The sequence below is a fragment of the Callospermophilus lateralis genome, chromosome 2 (assembly GCF_048772815.1).
Source record: "Callospermophilus lateralis isolate mCalLat2 chromosome 2, mCalLat2.hap1, whole genome shotgun sequence".
Lineage (NCBI taxonomy): Eukaryota > Metazoa > Chordata > Mammalia > Rodentia > Sciuridae > Callospermophilus > Callospermophilus lateralis.
This window is the reverse complement of record NC_135306.1, coordinates 66,749,789-66,771,369: the sequence shown is the minus strand read 5'-3', so window position 1 is coordinate 66,771,369 and position 21,581 is coordinate 66,749,789. Positions and strand designations below refer to the sequence as shown.

The 21,581-nt window shown below is 42.9% G+C and overlaps 1 protein-coding gene across 1 annotated transcript in view; it reads left to right on the top strand.

The window, feature by feature from the left end:
• The window catches only part of Dmrt1 (doublesex and mab-3 related transcription factor 1), a 103,496-nt gene extending 88,479 nt beyond the window's left edge, over positions 1 to 15,017 (top strand). The window contains exon 5 of the mRNA XM_076846039.2: positions 14,863 to 15,017. Coding sequence (XP_076702154.1) covers positions 14,863 to 15,017 — 155 coding nt within the window. The remainder of the gene's footprint in view (positions 1 to 14,862) is intronic.
• Positions 15,018 to 21,581: the final 6,564 nt, after the last annotated feature.

Below are 21,581 nucleotides of genomic sequence, written 5' to 3'. Positions count from 1 at the left end.
ATAGAGTACAAAGCTCAAGAATTGTTCTGTGAATTTTGTAACCAATTAGCACTACCCTGGCTTTTTATTTTTCTTTTTGTAGTGAGTTACCGGGGATTGAGCTCAAGAGCACTCTACCACTGAGCCCCATCCCCAGGTCTATTTTGTATTTTATTTAGAGACAGGCTCTGACTGAGTTGCTTAGTATCTTGCTTTTGCTGAGGCTGGCTTTGAACTCATAATCCTCCTGTCTCAGCCTCCCAAGCCAAAGGGATTACTGAATTATCAATGAATGATAGCAGTCATTCATGCCAAGCCTACTTTGCCTTCTTAAAAAGAGTTTTAGCTAGTTCAAGAGGTGGATTAAGAAATAAAGAGTACAACAGTAGTTATCATGTTCCCAAGAGCACTCAGCTTTCTAGCAGAGTACTTAATTTCCAACACCTTAGATGTGAAATAAAATGAGTCCTAAAATTTATGTTAAAAAATTATGGTATAAGAAGCCAGTTGTGGTGGTGCACTTTTCTAGTCCTAGCTACTTAGGAGGCTGAGGCAGGAGGATCACAAGTTCAAGGCCTGCCTCAGCATCTTAACAAGACCTTGTTTCAAAGTAAAACATGGAAAGAGCTGGGGATTTAGCTCAGCATACAGTGCTTTCTTGGCATGCCCCAGATTCTTGGCATGCTCCAGCACAAACCCACCCATAATAATTATGTTATAATCAGAAGGCCAGGCAGTACATAAATTTGACACTTTCTGCAATTTAAATAGCATTTCTGATTCCCAGGAAAATTGCAGATAACAGCGGAAAGCGTTTCTACAGGTAAATTGGTCACTTTTGAGATGAGCTGGTACTTTCTGAAATTAGCAGATTACTTGAGCTTGAAGGAGCTGAGTCGCCATTTGTTATTTGATTGCTCTTTGCCCTGAGCTTCGAGGGCAGCCAATAATGCAGTGAGTGCTGGACTTTCTCTCTTGTTTTCAAATTAAAGATTTAATTACAGTCTTCACTGGAGATGAACCAAGTGTGAAAATACCTGATCTCTTCGGAATGTGGGATTGGGGAGGAGTGTGTGGGTTGGAGTCTGTGTCCGGGCATTTAAATACTTTCAACAGTAGCATTAAGGGTGAAATTAATTATATTGTGACCAAATGCTGGCCTGTTGGTTAGTCAACGTCATTGGAATTTATATTCTTCTTGTTGAATATTTTTTAAAGCTGGTTTCTTTTCTTAGATATTCTCATAGTTAGACTATAGATTTAAATCTCCAGGACTTTAAAGGTTTTTAAAGACAAACATCTTTGTCATTTGTAGAGAATTAACTTTGTGGACTGATACACGATTATTTTGCATAAATATTTTTTGTGTGCTTGAGATGCATGTGGATTTGCTTATTGTTGGGTATGGAGTTCTAGATATATGTCTGTTGAATCAAGCTCATTTATAAAATTGTTATCCTTAGGGGCTGGGGTTGTGGCTCAGTGGTAGACGCATGCCTAGCACGTGCGAGGCGCTGGGTTCGATCCTCAGCACCACATAACACTAAATAAAATAAAGGCATTGTGTCCAACTACAACTAAAAAAAAAAATGTTATCTTTAGTCAATCAATAGTAATAAAAGCAATCTATCAAAAAACCTAACTTTATGGCCACATTATCTACTTTTTTCAAGGTAGTAACATTCAATGATCTTCTTTTTATCATGGGGTAAAAAATGTTGGTTTATCTCTCAGTCTTCTCATGTCAGTGTTGGGTGGAGGCCTCAGACCCTAGGAAACAGATTCGGGATCCTGGCAGGTGAAGGAAGACATGAAGTCAATTGGGATAGTAGACAGTCTTCATTCAGAGGCAGAACTTCCCCTCCAGCCTCTTGCTCCAGTCCCATTTTGTCCTCTGAGTTCTTCCATAAGCCTTTTTTTATATATGCAGACCAGACAAAGAAGCCATATTTGCCAACGGGTTATATAAGTGGGTGCATGCCCAAAAGCAGATGTTTATGACCTTGAGTACATATACTAATCAGGGTGTTTATGGTCTTGGCTACATACTAAAAACATAGCCTGCAGGAAGCACCTGCAAGGGAGAGTGACTACAGCCATTTTGTACCTGCCAAGCAGCTGCTCATTCTGAGATTTCTGACGGTGTCCAGAGTGTAGTTGCACCCATTTGAAAGCTGAGTTGAAGAGCACATAAAGGATGCTTCATTCACTCCTCATCATTGAGAAATAATGGTTCATAATGGTTCACATAAATGAATTTTCTAAATAACTGAAATTTTTTTTCTGCAATTGCCAAAGGCTTCTACCTGCAACTTTCGGGGACAGGAGCTTGTATCAGATGAGTCCCTTCTTTCCTGCCTTCAGCATGCTGACCTCTTTTTTTGAGGCTTCAGATGCTCACCACGTCGATTACTGTACTCATAGCTCTACTGATTCCCCAGATGCTGCTTTCTTTTCCTCTCCCTTTCTTTGATGGGGTCCTGGGGGTTGCCACTTATCTCTGTCATTGGAGCTGTATTTCCACCATTCTTTTGTGCATATTCATTCAGTGTGATTGAGACTAATCTGGAAACCAGCTAGCTTTGTCCACTAAGAGTTATCTTCCATTTATTCATCAACTACTATTAGTTGAGTGCTGGCCACATGTAAGACTTTTAACTATGGCCGCCAAAGGGCTTAAAAGGCAAGTGTGGCACAGACCCTCCCTGGTCTGTGGGGAGTCATTGGGTCTATAAGAGAAGGGTGAAAGTGATAGTGGCAGTTAAGCTGCAGTCCTCTGACATTGGAGAAGGGTGAGGGTGGTTGTTTCTGCTTACAGAGATTAGGAAAGGGGCTGGGGTTGTGGCTCAATGGTAGAGCACTTACCTAGCACATGGGAGGCACTAGGTTCGATACTCAGCACCACATAAAAATAATAAAATAAAGGTATTTTGTCCATCTACAACTAAAAAAAAATTAAAAAGAAAAAGAGATTATGAAAAGTTGGCATTTGAGTTGGGTGGGGACCTATGGCAATTATGAGAAAGCAGGCCCAACTCAAAGGCAGGAGACGTACAGGTCTTTACTGGAATCCAGAGCACACGCAAACTCAGCTCAGGTTTATGGGAGAAATAGGAAGTCACGTTTCTTCTCAGATGCCAGGTTGGGGAGCCTAATCCCCCTCTACCCATTCAGTGCTGGGGATCAAATCCAGGGCCTTGGCCTTCTAGGCAAGCACTCAGACCACTGAGCTTCATCTCCAGCCCGGCTTGTAGTTTTTCAGAAGCGACCAAAGGAGTATATTTAGGAAAAATGTCAGAGACATGCTTTCAGAAGAGTAACAGCCACTGTGGGGAAGTGGGGCAGAGGGGAAAGACTGGATAGAGCAGCCAGATACTAGCAAATTATGTGTGGGTAACACTGAGGTGTAACAGGGTAAACGGAAAGAGGGGACATGCAGAGATGTAGAGAACAGAACTTAGCAGCTCCTTGGGTGGGAGGGAGGTGGGGTGGCCTGAGATAATGCCGCAGCCTTAGAGCCTGAGAAAGCTGGGACCAGGGAGGTGGGATCCTCCTTAAGGGGGGTGGGAGGTTCAGTTTTAAGCTCAGTGAGTTTGCACTGCCGGAAGCTTATCCAGATGGAAATGTCCAGCAGATTTAAAATACACAAGTAGTTCTCTGGTGGAAATCAGGGCAAGAGATGTTAAGTATGAAGTCATCTGCATGGAAGTGATATTAAAGCCTTATATGACAAGAGGGAACCAGGTCTTGCAGTTTGGAGGTCTGTGCCCAGGGTTGGGCTAGAGATGAAACAGTCTGGGGAGGGAACAAGATGGGGAAAAGTGACAGCTGTGTGGTCTGAGGACCAGGTTAGAGGAACAGTGTCCCGGAGGGAGAAAGAGACCAGAGCAAGCCAACAGCTTTGGTGACCAGCAGGCCATTCTGGGAATTAGTAACCCTTTTGCCAGGCATTATGGCATGACTAGGCAGTGAGGCCGACCCTTAGTTGAATTTGGTAGTAATAAATAGAGGAGGGAAAAGGAAAGGACTAATATAAAAGGACCAAAAACTTGGGCTGGGGATGTGGCTCAAGCGGTAGCGCGCTCCACTGGCATGCGCCAGGCGCTGGGTTCGATCCTCAGCACCACATAAAATAAAGATGTTGTGTCCACCGAAAACTAAAAAATAAATATTAAAAAAGGACCCAAAACTAAATTCTGTGCTTCATAATCATTACAGTGGCTATTTATTTAGAAACAGCAAGTAGAAAATATTAAGTGTTACTGAGGATGTGATTCCTTGTGCCTTACTGCTGGGAGTGCAGAGTACAACACTGCACAGCCTCTGGGTAGTAAAACTATATAGCAGTTCCTCAAAAAATGAAGTGGGATCACAGTATGCTCCACAACTTCTGAGTATGTAAGCAAAATAACTGAAAGCAGGGTCCCAAAGAGATATTTGTACACACCACTATTTACAGTGGTATTACCCACAATAGTCCAGTGGTAATGCAACCCAAATGGCCATTAGCAGCTGACTAGGTAAATGAAATATGCTCTGTACAAAACAAGGGAATATTTAGCTTTTAAAAGGAAGGGAATTCTCTTTTTTCCTTTAAGTTGTAGAAGGACACAGTACGCTTAATTTATTTATTTATTTTTATGTGGTCCTGAGAGTCAAACCCAGTGCCTCGCACATGCTAGGCAATTGCTTTTCCACTGAGCTACAACTGCATCCCCTAAAAGGGAGGAAATTCTACCACATGCTGTGACAATGGATGGAACTTGAGGGCATTATGTTAAGTAAAATAAGCCCCACACAAAAGACAAAGATGATTTCATTTATGTGGGTGCCCAGAGTAGCCAGAATCATAGAGACAAAGTAGAATGGTGGTTGCCAGGGGCAAGAGGGAGGAGAGTACAGTTTCAGGGTCTAAAATTAAACAGTTCTAGAGATGATGGATGGTGATGATGGCTGCACAAAAGAATGGATGTATTTGCTGCCCCTGACTTGTTTACTTAAAAGTGGTTAAGATGGTAAATTTTATGTTATATATTTTATCATGATAAAAAAAAATACTAAACCTGAGCATGAGCGCTCCTCTCCTGGAACAGCTAAGAACATCATAAGCACCTGGAGAGGGGAGGGTGCAATAGCATTCTCTGAATGCCTTATATGGCCCACGGATTAAACCTATTTAGGGTTGAAGTCTTTTCTTGGGAGCTAATTGGACAGAAGGTATTTCAAACAAAATGTTTTAAGAAATGCATATATTAAAATATTTTAGAGATTGGGGTCTTATGCAAAGTATAGAAATATTCTTTTGGAACAATGTACAACCTATGCTATTATTTCCTTATCCCTAGTCATATTTAATGCACTTCAGTCCAAAACGGTGTGCTTGCTCCTATAATCTGAACGACCCTATCCAACCATGAGTCTGTTGTATTCAGATGGTAAAATGACACCTGTGACTTTGATTAGGCATATATTTGCCTTCTTGAAAATGCCTGAAGTTTTCTATCCTGATTTCAAGTAGTATATATTTTCTTTACATGTGTCCTAACATTTGCTTCCTTCTTCTTTACTAGCACAAACTATTAGTAATTACTAGTCTGAAACTTCCTGTAGTACTAGTCAGAAAGAAATAGAAAGCAATAGTGGGCCTAGTATGATAGCCAACACTAAAGTTTTGCATCTTACAGTAACATCCACCAGAAATAGTATTTGCTTTTTGAAAAAGAGAGTCTCCAGGTGGAAAGATAAATTAATTCACCTCATGCAGTCCTCTGCCCTGCTACTAGTATATCACTTGGGCCATAATATTTATTGTCAAATTATAAACTGCAAATTCTATACAAGTTCTGCTTGAGAAGTGGCTTGTAGACTTTCTCATATCCACTTAATTGCAAAATGTCAGAATATTTTTAAATGAAAGATTTCCTAGATTCACAGAGCTAAAGCTTCATATCTTAAATGTTTTGTTAGTGTTTTCTCAAAGATCATTTAAATCCAAAGTGAAAGGCCAACTGCAGGCTGAGGAATAAACAGAAGCCCAGCGCATTGGGGCTGTAGGTTAGAAGTCAGTGCTCAGGTCATTGTGACCAGGTCCCCTGGCAGTGGTGTTGACATTGGAACCTTAATCCTTTTGTTTATCCTTAACAGGCTACCCACCAACGTCAGGATTTCCATCAAATCTTACTCTTCAAGATTGAAGAGTGGGTCTTTCCTCTGCAAGCTACCTTAAAATTTTTTCTGAGTTTGAAAAATATCTGGGTAGAGCCAACCTAGTTTATAGAATGGTAGATGTCACAGCCTGCTCTATGAGCTTGATTCTTCTCATATTTGAGAAAAGACATTTCCCAGAATCAATCGAGTGGCAAATCTCTTCAGGAGGCTTGTAGAGCCATCGTCTTTTCCTGGTCATGGTAACAGTAGTTACCATGAAAATTAAGTATGTTTTTATCTTTTTAATGCCACTGTGTATGTGTGACCAACCACCAATCCAGATGTGGCATCTATATGTATACATGAGCACTCATTTGCATTGCACAGAGTCCCTGAAAAGTGTGAACCCCTGCATGCATTTGGAGCCCCATTCTCCAGGATTTGCAGAGTTATTGCAAAATTAAACAAAACGTTTATATTTTAAATCCTCAAAACGGGTTTAAAATTTGGGACTTTTTGGTTGCCAATGTGTGACTTAGCCCTGTTTTGTAATTGTAATATGTCTTAATGAAAGCTACTATAGTCTATGTTTTTTCTCACTGATCCATTATTAAACACCTACTGTGAGCCCTGCCCTGTGCTGGACAGTGTGTATTAGGAATTTTCAGCTTAATTTCCCATTACTCAGGGATGGTCTTTTATTTTATAAACTTTTTTTCTACTGCTGGCATGAGGTAGGTGGTTCTTACGACTCTTGGCCCTAGCTGGATTCAGCAGTCCTCCTGCTTGTTTGCCCAGCCTCAGGGACTGAGGCTTCAGTAAGTCCTATTCATGATGCTATATAAAGCATAAATAGGCTCAGGTTGCAGTTTGGAATCCATCTTGAAGTCTTTAGGTGTGTAAAGAATGAAGTAAGTAAACTCACTCTTCTCTTGAACACTATTACATTTGAAACTTTTCTGAGAACTTTGGGGAATGTTTTGATCTGTGTTGTCACTAATTTTTTTTTCCTTTCCCAACATATTAATTTCTTGCTCCTGTCTTAGACAGTGGAGTACAAATACGTAACTTAAAAGTTTTTCCCTAGAGAAGTGTGCAGGCTTGTGCCAGAGGAGAGAGGACAGAGAAAATAACAACTGACAGGTGTGCAGAACCTTAAAGTTCACAAACTAACACCTAATATAATGTAAATGCTATTTAAATAGTTGCTTTTATTTAGTGAATGACAAGAAAAATGTGTACATGTTCAGATCATATGCAATTTTTTTGTAACTCTGCTATATTCAGTCTGTTGGTTGAATTTGCAGACACAGAACCCCTAGAGCTGAGTGTGGTGGTGTGCACCTGTAATCCCAGCCATTTGTTGCAGGGGTGGGATTGAAGCAGAAGGATCACAAGTTTGAGGCCAGTCTCAGCAACTTAGCAAGACTGTGTCTCAAAATATAAAATAAGAAGGGCTGGGGATTTGGCTTAGTAGAAAAGCACCCCTGGGTTCAACCCTCTGTACTAAGAAAGAAAAAGAAAAAAAAAAAAAAAGAACAATCCACAGATACGGAGGTTCAACTGCATTATTCTCCTTGTACAACTAAGGAAACTGAAGCCCAAGGTGTTTACTGCAGCAGCAGCCTGGCAGCAGAGTTCATGGTCTTTCCAGGAAGATTCTCAGATGCAGAGGTTCCTGGAGGTGGGGTGGGGTGGGGTGGGGGGTGGGTGTTAGTGGAGGGCTTGGCCCAGCCTAAGAGATCCTCCCAAAAGGGAGGTGACTGGCCTGAGAGCAGGACCTTCTTGATCCTCTGCATGTGATGAGTCTGCCTTTGTGACTGCTGCCCCCTCACATGCTGGAGAAAAATAAAGCAGGGTGGGGAGGGGTGAGTGAACCCCAGAGAAGTAGAGAGGAGGACAAACACTGGCAAGTAATGCCTAGGAATTGGAGCAGACACAGACAGCATTCTGTGTTGAGATGCTGCAGTTGCCACACCACATGTGATGACCAAATGGAAAGTCTGCACTGTTGCAGCATGTGCTTTTCAGCTGTACTGGCTAAATGGGGCCCCCAGCAATTACATAAGCCATCATATGTGCTCTCCTTTGTCCCCCATTTCACAGCAGGGAGACCAAGACAGGGAAAGGTTAAGGAATATGTTCAAGGTCTTCAGATGGTAAGAGACAGATGGTCCACCCCCAAGGCCCACACACCTGACCATTCTGCTTTTGCATTTTGACCGAGGGACAGTTTCTGGCAGCCCCAACAAGCCTCATGCCAGGATTCGAGATACTCAGTAATCAGAGTAGGAACTAATGAGACCCTGACTTCTTGTCGGACATCAAAGCCTGTGCCCAGAGTTTTAAAAATTTAGACAAATTTAAGTTTAGAAACAGGATTCTTCCTGCCTTCAAATAAGGAAGGGATGGTTGCTTAACCATCGGCTAGCAATACTGTTTTGTACGTGATTTATAAAGCATGTCACAGACATTCTGCTGTTTGATTTGACTCGATATCAGCCACCCCCCAACTTTCCTCCTTAAAAATATGAAGGCAAAGTTATGTTAACAAAGGCCCTGTTGTCTAGGGGAGCAGAGGTTGTCTCGTTCCTTGGATATCACACCTGACTGTTATATAAAGTCACCATGAGGTAAACATGTATTCCTGGTTCCTAGCTCTCTCATAGAGGCCGTGTCTGTGTAGCCTGCAGTGAATCAGCCTTGTACAAAATCCTGGTTTGATTCTGGCACTTTCAAAAGTAAGAATATTCTAACAGAAGGTACTGAGATGTGGGAAGCTAATGATGTAAGAAAAATAATATCAACCCAGTAAATATTACTCCATTAGTCTTCACAACCTCTTGCTATTAGCTTTATTTTACAGATGAGGAAACTGATACTCAGGGTAGTTATGTATTTACCAGAGAGGAGAGTGGATCAGAGTTAGCCCAGGTGAAGGTACTACAGGGTAATGTTACCGAAGAGAAGGTAAAGCCACACGCTGTTAGGTTTTGAGACTGAGTATATCTTGGTTAAAACACAAGTTTTTGAGCAACTTTGTTTGGATTGTGTGTGTCATCAAATGCTGCCTCTCTGAATGAGACAAGCAGTTGAATGGTGTGGTAAACCCTCATGTGCACACTTGCTCACTTTTGATAGGGTTTTGGAAGAAATATCAAGTGTTGGAAAAGCTCCCACTACTGATGATAACTGGGGGCAAGGGAGCAGTCAGGAGCACCACCATTGCTGAGGGGCAAGAGGACTTGGGGGAAGTGGGCTTGAGAGTGCTGAGCCTCCATCAGGGTAGAGTGGCTGCAGTGAGCACATTGCTTACTCACAAGCTTTAAGACTCAAGCTGACTATGGTGACCCTTTTATGAAACAAGCAAGATATGTGGGGACCCAGCATCTTTCATGCTGTATCTAAAGGACTCTGTTGTGGGTGGGTGCCATGGAGGTGGGTCCCAAGTGGGCAGAAGATGAAATGACATTCCTTCTATCTCTTCTCTTTTTTGTGTACTATGTTAACATAAACAAAAGGCTTTTTGCGGGGTGCAGTAGTGCACGCCTATAATTCCAGCAGCTTGGGAGGCTGAGGCAGGAGGATCAAAGTTCAAAGCCAGCCTCAGCAAAAGCAAGTTGCTAAGTAACTCAGTGAGACCCTGTCTCTAAATACAATGCAAAATGGAGCTGGGGATGTGGCTCAGTAGACAAGTGCCCCTGAGTTCAACCCCTAGTACCCTTTAAAAAAAAAAAAAAAAAAAAGGTTTCTTCCTTTTGTGTGTCAGTTAAACTCCAGAGGTGGGTAAGGGAACATGTGTGTTATCCCTTAGCTTATGAAGCATCAGAAAAGCTGGTAAGTAGCACAGAGTAGGGCCTGGTTGTGGGCCCATGTCCACAGACTCCCAGGACAGTGCTCTCCTGATGTGCTGCACAAGGGTACTGATAGGCCTCTTTATTTGGAGAATTAAAAAATTGTTCTGCTATTATTTTGTGACTGGTGTATGCATGTTCATTGTAACATGAAATCTAAAGGGAAAGAGGTATGGTCAGTGTTGCATAAATATATATTCCTGAGTTCACCTAGCTTTTAAAATATGGTATTTTCCAGTGCTTGCAAAGCTTATGATATTTTTATCAACAAGGAAGCACTGATGATTTATCCAATTCCATCTGTAGGAACTCATTTACTGTGGCTTGGCTGCTTCACTTTTCAAAATGCCAAGTGCATTTTGAAAAGTGCTGGCCCCTTATGAAACTGATGTTGGATTTTTAACTGACAATTCAGATATGGTTTTAAGGAGAACATTATCCAATAGAGCCTCTCCCTCATCTCTACACTTCAGTTCCACTTAAGATGAAAAACACATTTAATTGTTTCAAAGATGATTACTTTTTTAGTAAATTTATAGTAAATGGGAAAGATTAATAAAGGGCTATTTTTTTCTCAGCTTGTGGTTTCTAATTACATCAGTTACAGCTCAGCCTTCCTCCTAACTAGAGTGCAGGCATGAACTGGAAAAGAATGAGCTAATCCATGATAGATCAGGTGGAATAAAGATCTCCATTCATATCTTTACCTTTTATCCCTTGTTCTGATGCCAAGAATTAATGCTGTTTGAAAGTACAAACTGAACCTGCCAAGCTCCAGCAGCTGGGATAATCCTAATTATTTTAAATGTTAGTGAGAAGGGCAGCAGTTCCTCTGTGGAAAAGTGTTCTATTGTGAAACATTAAATATCTGCTAAGTGGTATTGATTGGGCATGATTTTATTTCCAAACACTATGGTTACGGTGAAGCGGAAGAATTTGTTTAAGAAATTTTGAGCAGCTTTCTATCAGACTTCCTTAAGCCTACAACCTACTAAGCCAAAGAGACCAGCACACTAAGTCTATCTTCCTTGGCAGCCAGCAGCCAGCTGCAGAGTTGCTAACCACTGGAGAATTCCTCTTGGCATTTTATTTTTAAATGGCTTCTTGGTAGGAGTTTAATAGTATTTAACATATAGAAGAACATGGTTTTTTTTCAAGCATGAATATCTATCGTGTTTTCCCACATCACTAGAAGAGAATTATTCGTTCCAGTCCATTGACTTCCAACAGATCATTCAAGTTAAAAGTCAGGGGTCTTTGCAATGTCAAAAGATTGAGCAGTTGGAGTGGTTTTGTTTATTTTTTGAAGGTTTCTTTTTTTTCCCCTTCTTTGGTAATATATAATATTTTCCCCAAATTTCTAAAATGTTCAGACGGCATCACCAAATCATCTTAAGTATCACCCCCACATTAGTAAGAATGATTGGTAAGGAGTTTTCACATTTGTTTTTAAATAATAGAATGGCCCTTTAGCTGCTGTGGAAAAATAGGCTACTTGAGAAAAACAGATGCTAGACTTGCTTGGTTCAAACAAGGGTCAGCCTATTTGGTTTACCCACCTTTTATTGTAACACAAAAAAAGATCAGATGGTTAAGTTTTCCTTTTTACTTTTCCTTTACTTGTCAGTCTCCACTCTGCTCTCCAGAAGTCATTTCTTCCATTTCTGTAAATGCCAGGAGGCTAGCAGTGATTATAGGGTAGCATAATCCTTAATTGGTTATTGCCTGTGAATGCTTCCTGCACCCTCCTTCAATGCAACTGCCCCCTTTTTCCTCCCCCCCAAAGCACAAGAACAACGCACAAACATCTTCATCCATGCAAACAGTGGTGTGTTGAGCATCTCTGGGTTAATTTTTCTTTCTTTATTTCATTGGGGTTATTCCCCAGAGTGGAATTACTAGGTCAGAGGGGCTGAACAGTTTTACAGCTTTTATTACATGTCAGTAGATTGCTGTCCAGAAAGATTGAACTACTGGCAGTATTATCTTTCCCCAACATTGCCACTGACACTAGGAGTTAGTAGCATTTTTACAAAATAATTAAGACAAACCTTTTGAGTTGAAATTAGCCCCCTATATTATCCATTAGTCAACCTTTAAAAAAGCAAAAATAGGATCATTTTTAGTTTTTGAATTTCTGATTGGTATAAAATAATTTACAATGGACAGTTGTTACTCTTGCCCTCAAAATAGTTTAATTTGCATTAAAATGGGCAGGTTACCTTTAGCACTAAATCTTTGTAGGCATTTGGAACTTTTACGAGGTGCTATACAAAATGGGTTAAAACAGATACTATCCCTAACTTCAGCAGCCTATTCAAAGACAATGCTAAGCCTTGAACAAACATAGAAATAACATGGATTAAAATTCTGAGTGGAGAAACACTTTAAAAAATGCAGGTGCTTTTCAAAACAGGTTAAGTTCTTTATTTACATCTTCTCTGGAGTGCAGTCATGCGTTAAGTATGCTGGGAGCCTTCCTGCTCTATGCAGGTGACACATCTGCATGTGTCTCTGTAGCCCCAAGCCACGGGGCACTTTCCAAGAAAATACCCACAAGGCAAGTGAGAGTAAAACTGAACTATCTCCAGATTCCTTTCTTTTGTAAAATGCTCATCCCTCCTCATTTCAGTCCCAAATTGGCTAAATGAGGAGGGTGGGGGTATTTTCTCCATCAGATTCTAACTGAAGGCTTAGCAACCCCAGGACCTAGAACATGTTGGAAGAACACTTACTCCTGTGGAGTCTCCAAATCAGTCTGACAAAGTTCCTTTAAACTCACACAAGGGTTGGGAGGGTTCAGTGGCCAGTCCCCAAAGCATGGTGCCCAAGGGTAGAATGCTGCAGGGACAAGGGCATGCCAGAGAGTCAGGATCCCTATATAAAAATGGGGAGAATAATTCTCTGAGTGCTTCCAGGGTGAAATCCCTCATTAAAGTATGTGGCATGCAGAGAGTAGTCAGTAATGTTCACTTCCTTCCCCATGCATGGCCTGTATGCAGAGAAGACCCTGTCAATGGTTGGATTGGGATGGGAGTCAGCAGCTTAACTCACAGACTCTCCACTGGGCTCTCCAGATATGTATGATCTCAGATATACAAGATCAGATATACAAGATATGCAAGATCTCAGAGCAGAGTCTACCACTTTTGGAAAACATATTTGCTGTGTATTTATTTAACAATCAGGTGCATGTACACACAATTCATAAATCACCTTGAATTTGCAGGGGGGTTAAGATCCATATAACAAATCAGATTTTGTAAGAAGCTGTTCTGCACTGCAATAAAGAGTTCAGGTTCCCAGCTTTTGGTTGCTGTACTATATTTACATATGTAGATGCATTTTTTGACATCTGTAAAAAACTATTTATGATTATTTCCCCCCTTTTAAAGCACCTTTTGCTTTTTATTTAAGTTACTAAAGACTACACAGACCCTCAATACAAAAGAGATTGCTTTTCAGGAAATTGCCCAAGTTACTTTTCAAATTTATTATTGTACTAAGTTTTCAGATCACCCCTTTCCTCATTGGATACTGAGGTAACTATACAAAACTATCATTTGTCTGTAACACTGGAGAGAGGGAGCGTTTGGGAATAATTTGGTCCAAAGGTCCATTTCTTAAATCGTTGCTCTCTTTTATTTCTGTGTGATTCTACTAGCGGCAGCAAACCTTTTCCAAACCCGTAACAAGCATAAATGGTGTTCTCTTGTAAAAAGGTCTCTTTTCAGCCTGGTAATATACCTTATTAAATTCCAAACATAATAAGTATTGATGGCAAACACATCAGGACCCAGTTCAGCTTCTACTATGATTTAGTTCTCTACAAATGACTTCAGCACTCAGCTCCCAATGCATTTTGCTAATTACATCATAGATTTCCCTATTGATGAACACAAGCTGAATTAACACAGGAGCACTAATGTACCCTTTCACCATTATTGTTGTACAAGAAGCCGTGGCAGATGCTGGCAGTTAGTTACACAAACATTAGTATTAACGATTGGCCATTTGGAATTGGTGACAAACTACTGCCCGGCAGAATCCTGAGGCTGAAACCAATCAGGAAGTTAATGAGGAGAGAAATTACCACTGCAGCTTCCCCTTAATTACATTCACACTAGTCAGGAAGGGAGTTCTGGGGGTGGATCTAAACTGGGCTAAGGTTAAGAAGGTCAGAGACCCTTTTGCTTAAATTTTGTATCTACTGTGACTTGTAAGGTTGCAAAATTTTGTTCAACACATTATTACTTTTGCATCCTTCATATTTAATGTCAGTTTCCCACTGGAATTTTTATGTTTATGTGTTTCTCAAAATCCTCTTTTCCTGACTTATACTTTAGTGATATAATTTCATTTTTTTTATTTATAAAATTTACCCCCCATTTACTCCCACTTTTTTTACTTTTTAAAAAAGTTATATATGCTGATGCAACCCTCATATTTATTGTCTGGTTGTAACCAAGAGAAATAATAGGAAAATTGATTTGTTATCCTCACTAGATCTTGCCTGGCCAACAGTGGAAAAACATGGGTGGAGCCTTACTTAGAAATACTTTCTCAGATGGATCACTTGATTGACAAGTTCATTAGCATAAAGGAGAGGGACTCAGTGCGAGGTGGAAATAGTTTCCCAAAGAGAGTAGATCGGACTTAAAAAAAAAAATGTAAAATTGGGATTCTGCTACCTAACCTCCGCTTTTTTTTCCCCCATCCTAAAGCACTGGAAATTTTAATGAGGGTCTGTAAAAACACTTGCAACTCAGAACAGCAATGGAGAGTGCCTCTTTCTTTGTTGAAACCTAATTGAATACTGAATGTAGAAAGACTAGCCACTTTTAACATACTGTTTTCTCCTTTCTCTCTCCCCACTTCCCAGTATTCTCGCCGCCCAGCAGTCAAGATTCTGGCTTGGTTTCCCTCTCCAGCAGCTCTCCTATTAGTAATGAGAGTACAAAGGGGGTTCTCGAATGTGAGTCTGCCTCCGAGCCCAGCAGCTTCACGGTCACTCCGGTCATCGAGGAGGATGAGTGAGCGGCCGCTGGCTGCATTTGGCAGTTCACTTGGAAAAGCAGGCTTATTCCATTATCCACAGGGTTTGTTGTTATTTTGCATTGATTCATGCTGACTTAACAGTTGAGAATGTGTTTGGTTTGTACTCCTTAGAGTTTAGTTGAGAGGTAAAACACACTTGTAATAATTTAGGGTTCATGACTACCATCTGCAAGAATTAAGTGCTTTGCTCATGGAGTTTAAATAGTAGTGCCCCTCAGTTTTTTTTAATGACACTGGTTTACATGTAGTTTTCAGGAAATACAGTCAGTAATTTGCTCAAGTAAAGCCATATATTTGTGTCTAAATTAGTCATAATTAGTGTACTTTTTGTTTTAAAAATGAAATATCTTAGGTGCCTTAGATTTTTTTTAAAAATTAGTATTTTATTAAAACTGCAAGAATATAAATTTAGCCAAGTACATGACCAGTGGGAAGAAAAGAGCAGGCAAAATTATTATTTTAGAAATCTGCAGAAAGTCAGGGTAAATGGAAATACTGTTTTTGTTTGCTGTTGGAAATAGCCATGCCCTACCCCCAATACAAAACGTAACTGAAATATGGTGAGAAAAAGGTACAGCCCTTTAGAATAGCTACTTTTTCTGTAAAGGATAATTTGAAAACAACACCATTTAAAGTAACCCCAATGAGGCAAAGCTTCTAGGTGTTGTTTATAGAATAATGAGTTTAACATACACTCTTTCTAGTACAGAAAAAAAATGGATGCAATCTAGACTATTTTGTAACCTTAAGTTGTAATTTGATTTGGAAGTAGGTACATCTTTAAAAGTTACTTCAAATTTCTGAGTTCATTATTTTGTTAAAAATTGCTTATGGAGTACTTCCTTATGTAACAGAAGCCGTCCTGAAATGAAACTTGTCTAAAAAAAATTCATTGTTCTGTGTAGTTGCAGCTGTACCTGAAAATAAAAATGTTATTGATGACTGAATTTTCTTGTGTGTATATTTGGGTGAGCGGTATTAAACAGGAAAAAAGAAATTACTTGTATTTTCTTCGCTCTGTGCTTTGAAAACATCTATTTGATTTCACCCCCATCTGTTGTAATCAATAACCTGACCATCTTGTTTTTTATTAAATGCACTTACTCTTAATTTCATCCACCAGTGGTTTTAGAGAGAATAATGTGGAGTTACCTATATAGGTTTGACATTATAAATCACTTCTTGGGGCTGAATCGTATAGTGGTATCGATTGATCCTGATATATCACAGAAATTTACTGTCACTTCTGTTTTCAATTAAAGATACAATCAGTCAGATAATGACTTAATTGGATTTTACAGAAGATTGAGTTTTATTGCCCAGTGCTTTACGAGTTTAGTTAAGGAAGATCATTTTATCACACTTGTCAGACTGCTGCTACTGCAGCAGTGTGCCCTTCGGCCGCTGTAGCTGTAGCTATTGTGACGGCGACACTGGGAGGCTGCAGGGACGCAGAAAAGGGAACCGGCCTGCCTACCCGCCACCTCCAGGGGTTGCTGGTGGTGTTCTCAGAGTAGAGGGTCTCTTGCTCACCCGAGCGTTCGGGCTCCAGCCCCTCCCTCCCTTTTTGAGTAATACTGAGGATTCCTGAGTTTGTCAGACCAGCATGCTAATAAGAGGGTTGTTGACGTTCGCTTTGGCCCTTCAATGGGGGAGTGGTCCTCCTAGTACTGTTCCCATCAGTACCTGTGCACTTCTTGAAAAGCTGGACAGAGTCTGGGTAATGTGCCAGCGGTCTCAGACTGAGAACCTTGTAGGTCCTTGGTTCACACTGAAGACCCGACTCTGTGAGCCTGGGCGGGCAGAGCCCTGGAACCCAGGCCTCTCGCTTGGGATGCACCTCTCTTTGCTAAAGAAGCCTTGGGGTACACCTACCTGCCTCACCTGACGCCTAGTGTAGTGCGGCATGGGGGGGGGGGCTTGCAAGGGACACCTTTTGGCGATACATCCCCAGAAGGGCCATTCCCAGCGGGAGGGCTGGGGCTCAAGACTACTGGGCCAGTCTGGGTCACCGGTTGGTAGTTCTCTCTTCCATATACCCCCATAGCAAGAGACCTGGAGCCTTCCTCCAGCGCCAGGTAGAGTGGAGTGACGTTCAGATTTCCTCCTCCAGCATTTGTTCTTGACTGCTAGGGGGAGGGTGCCAGACAGGACCAAGGTTTGGCCCAAGAGAACTGCCTTATGAACTTACCAATTCTAGATGCAAGGTAGCGCATAGACTGTAAATCTTGACCGCTGTATTTTGGCCCTATTTTAATAAACATTCGAGATGTGATCACTTTTTCAAAAGCTCTCCACCTTCGAGATGACCAGCAATTCTACTTAGTCCCACCACTCCCACGGGCGGGATCTACCGAGTAGTATGTGGGATGTACGAGTGCGCAGAACACTTGAGTGCAAGAGTGGGCGTGTCGGGCAAAGTGCCCGCGGGGTTGGCTGTGCTCATCGTCCGCACGTCCCTAGCTGAGCCTTTGCAGATGTGCCACTGCTCTGGCGCTGGGAAATCAAGGCAGGCTTACTTGGCCTTCCTCTGCCGGATGCTTGTCAAGCATCAGATGCCAAGTGTCTTGAGTTCAAAAGCTCTTACCTTTCCCCAAGGAGGCCTCTGACGTGTGCTGTGGCTGGGGTCCTGCGACCCCTGCCGCATTCCAGCGGACGCATCCCTCTGGCCTGCAACCCACCGCGACAAAGAGGCCGCTGGGTTCGCGTCCGCACCCTTGGGAACCCTGAAACTTGCAGACCCCCAGCCTTGGAACCGGGGACCAGAACACCCTTGATGACTCGCCTTTTTGCTGCCACCACCATTGTCATACTTGCAACTGGGGCCAGTTGTGCTATCCACGAACGAAGAGTGTAATCTCGGGCTGTAGCAAAGGCCAGCCCCGGCCAGCATCTCCCTTGGGAAAATAAGACCCCCTCAGCTTCACTGAAACTTCCTTTGGTGAACTGGTTTTCCACGTACTTACTTTGCACCGCATCTTGACGCCGTGCGTCTAGACGCTTTAACAGGTCTCTATGGAAGGCACTGCACCTTTTAAAGAAACCCGGCCTGACAAGGGCGTGGGACAGTTCTTAGCTCCTCTGACTCGGGACGATTGGAGTTGGTCAGGAATACTAGTACAGGAAAGTGATGCGAAGGTCTTACCCTTTCCCTCTCCAACCACAAATGGACCAGGCCTGAGACCCGCTGCCCTCTGGGCCCTGAGCTTTTTGAAGCTTGGCTGCGTCCAAAGACTTGCGATTCATGTCTTAAAATGACAGCCCCTTCCCGGCTCCCTACTGAAGCCCGCTTCGGCCTTTACTTCGCCACTTGTTTAAGTTTATCCCCCTCCCACGCCCCAAACTTTTCCTCAGTTCAAAGCCGGCGGCCCAGACAGTGGAGTGGGCGGTACAAGCAGAACCGTGGGAGTGGCGAGCTCAGGTGGGCGTGGTCTAGGGCGCTCCGGAAGTAGCCCCTCCCAGGAGTCTCTTGAACCGGGGTTCCCGGCCTACACCAGCGGGAAATGGGGTGCCCCGGCGGTCTCCGCACAGCGCCAGGGACTAGCCGCGTATCTCTCCTGCCTCAAGTCCGCCTGCAGGCGTGGAGCTCCCACCCCTCTCCTGGGGCTGATGGCGGGGCAGTGTGGGTGTCTCCGCAGCTCTTGGTTTCCCCTTAATATTCCGGGGCATCTGGAGCCCAGCAGGATTTTTTTTTTCCCTCGGTCGCGTTTGTCCGACTGATTTCCCCGTGGCAGGGCATTATTGAGGAACAGCAGGGAGACTGAGAGGCTGGGGAGAAATTTCTGGAAAAGTGGAGCCTCCTAGAAAATTGCACTCAGTGCCCCCAGAGAATGCTCTGGGAACACAGCTTTCCTTGTTCCCTTGAGTGTTGCTAAAATTACCTAAAATAATTGTCTCCGCCTTTCTAGTTTCAAAGTTCGCAGGAGAAAGACTATCTTCAAAATGTCTTAAAGTTACTGCTGCTCATTTTACCTTGCAGTAGACAAGTTTCTACTCTAACGAGTGTGAGACTCCCTTCCCATCCAAAATAGCATGGGGACTTGGCCCGCTCGGTGCCCGCCCGGAGTGCTGGGTCCGGCCGGCCGGGCGCTCCGAAAGAGCCCGAGGGACTCACTCTGGAGGTGGCACCCGGGAGTGAGTAGTTGCGTTTTCCGTCCATTGGAAGGCACAGGGTTTGAGGTCACCGCTTGGCCGGCGAGAGAGGGGCGGGAGTGTACTTCTCGGATGAAGCGAAGCAGGAGAAACAACACTTTCTCCAAAAAAGTTTGGGACAGGCACTTTCTAGTACCCAGCCAGACAGGGTCTCCGAATCTTCACGGGTTGGAACGCTGCTCCCAGATCTGAGCAGCTGCTGGCTTCAAGGATTCTAGAACACGGAGGACATAAGGGCACCAGCAAGAACCAGCGGGCTCACAGGAAGTTTGTTCACCCTTTTGCTTCAAAAGGCCTTGGCTCCTGAGCATCTGGAGCCGGCTACCCATTACCACCCATCTTCTTCTCTTTCAAAATGATGTGGGCACATGACCGTCCAGGACCTTCCTTCCTTCAGCTCAATGGTATTCCCCCAGGCCTGCCAGAGCTGACCCCCACCCTGGTCGCCTTCCACCCGGTGCTCCAGAGAGCCGCTTCAGGGATCCCGTGGGAATTCACACAAGTGTCTCCTTAACCAGTTGAGGTAGAAGAAGGACATTATTGACACCTCAAGAAATTGTCCATGGCCTGACTGGACATTGCCCCCCTCCCACCTTAAATTTGAAGCTGGCCAGGGAGAGCTGCCAAGAGGCACAGACTGGGTGAGAGCTGAGTAATCATGCTAAAGTTCCTGTGCAGCGAGAGAACCCGTTTTTCTGCCTTTATAAAGGTTTCTGTAAGCCCCGGCCCCTAAAGTCTATCCATATCAACATCACTGTGGTCAGGACATAGACAACAAAATAGGAATGCTAAACTCCCCCCTCATGAAAATCGAGCAAAGCAGAAAATTTCTTGATGTGTCATGCATCCGGGACAATATGAAACTGTCCTTTTGATTAAACATTGCTTAGGAATGAGTAGCCGCCATCAGGTCTCCCAGATTTCGAGTGAGAACATCCCCATTTTCTCCAAAGAGCACCCGGATTCATGGCTTCATATGTACACACACCACATGATTGCATGTACTAAGAACTAGCACATTATTTTTCATCCTTTCACTCTTACACCTGTCACGATTCTACCCTCTTAATTGTGGTTTGAAAACACAAACACACGACTCAGAGGAGAGCATGAGTGGGTCTAGTCTGAGGTTACATTTATTTGTAGTCCCCCGCCCCACTTCCAATTTCTTTGATGATTTTTCCCATAAGTGCATAAGCTGCAGGGACTTAGTAGAAGCAGGCCGCTGCTCCTAAATGTGATTCGGACCATATGCTTTCTACATTCATTCCTGCATCGGCTTTTCTTCTCTGCACTAACTGCTAACACGTTATAGTCACCTTGAAATTTCCTCTGCTATTTTCCAATTAAAAGCTTAATAGCCCTGGAAACGGAGTTCATGTGGTGAAGTTTACCATAGCCCCTTGTTCTGAAAAGCTTTCTGCTGGGATCCCATTATGTGCTTGAATAAACCCTTTCTGCAAACAGAAATGGGACTCGGGGTTGTCAGGTGTTGGGTTACAATAGACTTTGAGGCAGGGGACATTTTACCAACATAAATACAAACCTGTCCCTATAGGGAGATGTTGTCAAATACTGGGATATGGAAAACATTCCCATCAAATATGAGAAAAGGATTACTGCGCTATATCAAATGAGTATTTAGATCTCAGCCCCCGATGTGCACTGGAGTGAAATGGCCCCGGGACCAAATAATGCCAGACTGTTTGAGTGGCATCGGAATTGGGTGGTTAGGTGATGGAGTGAGGAAAGGAGTTTGCCTTGGGAGTGATAATGTCCCCCACAAACCTGGTGCAGAGTTCTGTTGCTTTCCTTAAACATACACACACACACAAAAAAAAAAAAAAAACAAAAAAACAAAAAACCCTTTACTCTCATTTTCTTTGTTTCTGCTGACCATTGAAGAAAATCGGGAGAAATTCGGCTTCGAAAAAAGTTCACGGTTCCTGAATTTCCAAGAGATTTCAGTGTCAAAGTTCCCAGATCCCGTGCTATTCGCGACACTGTGTATCTATAGTCTTGCAAAGCGACTCTCTGTCAGCTCCACACTTCCCTGCCTCAGGCCCATGGGGCGACTGGTGGATCTCTGCCTATGGTTCCCAGAATTTATGAACATTCCTTCCAGTTGTAGTGTTTTAGGGCTTGTTTTCCTAGCAAAAGGTGGGAAGAGAGGAGGGATTAAGGGGATAAGAGAAGGGGCCACGCTTAAGGGTCCCGGCCTGATGCGCTTTGGGGGGAAATGCTTCCAGAGTTAGCACTCAAGAACAAGAGCCTACGCCTGAATCTGAAACCCAGAACGGTTAACAGGGTCCCCTTTTTAATCCCCTCCCCTCTCCGGATCATTCTAGGCAGAGGTTGGCTGTTTAGAACTCCTGGCGGTGCTGTACTTGA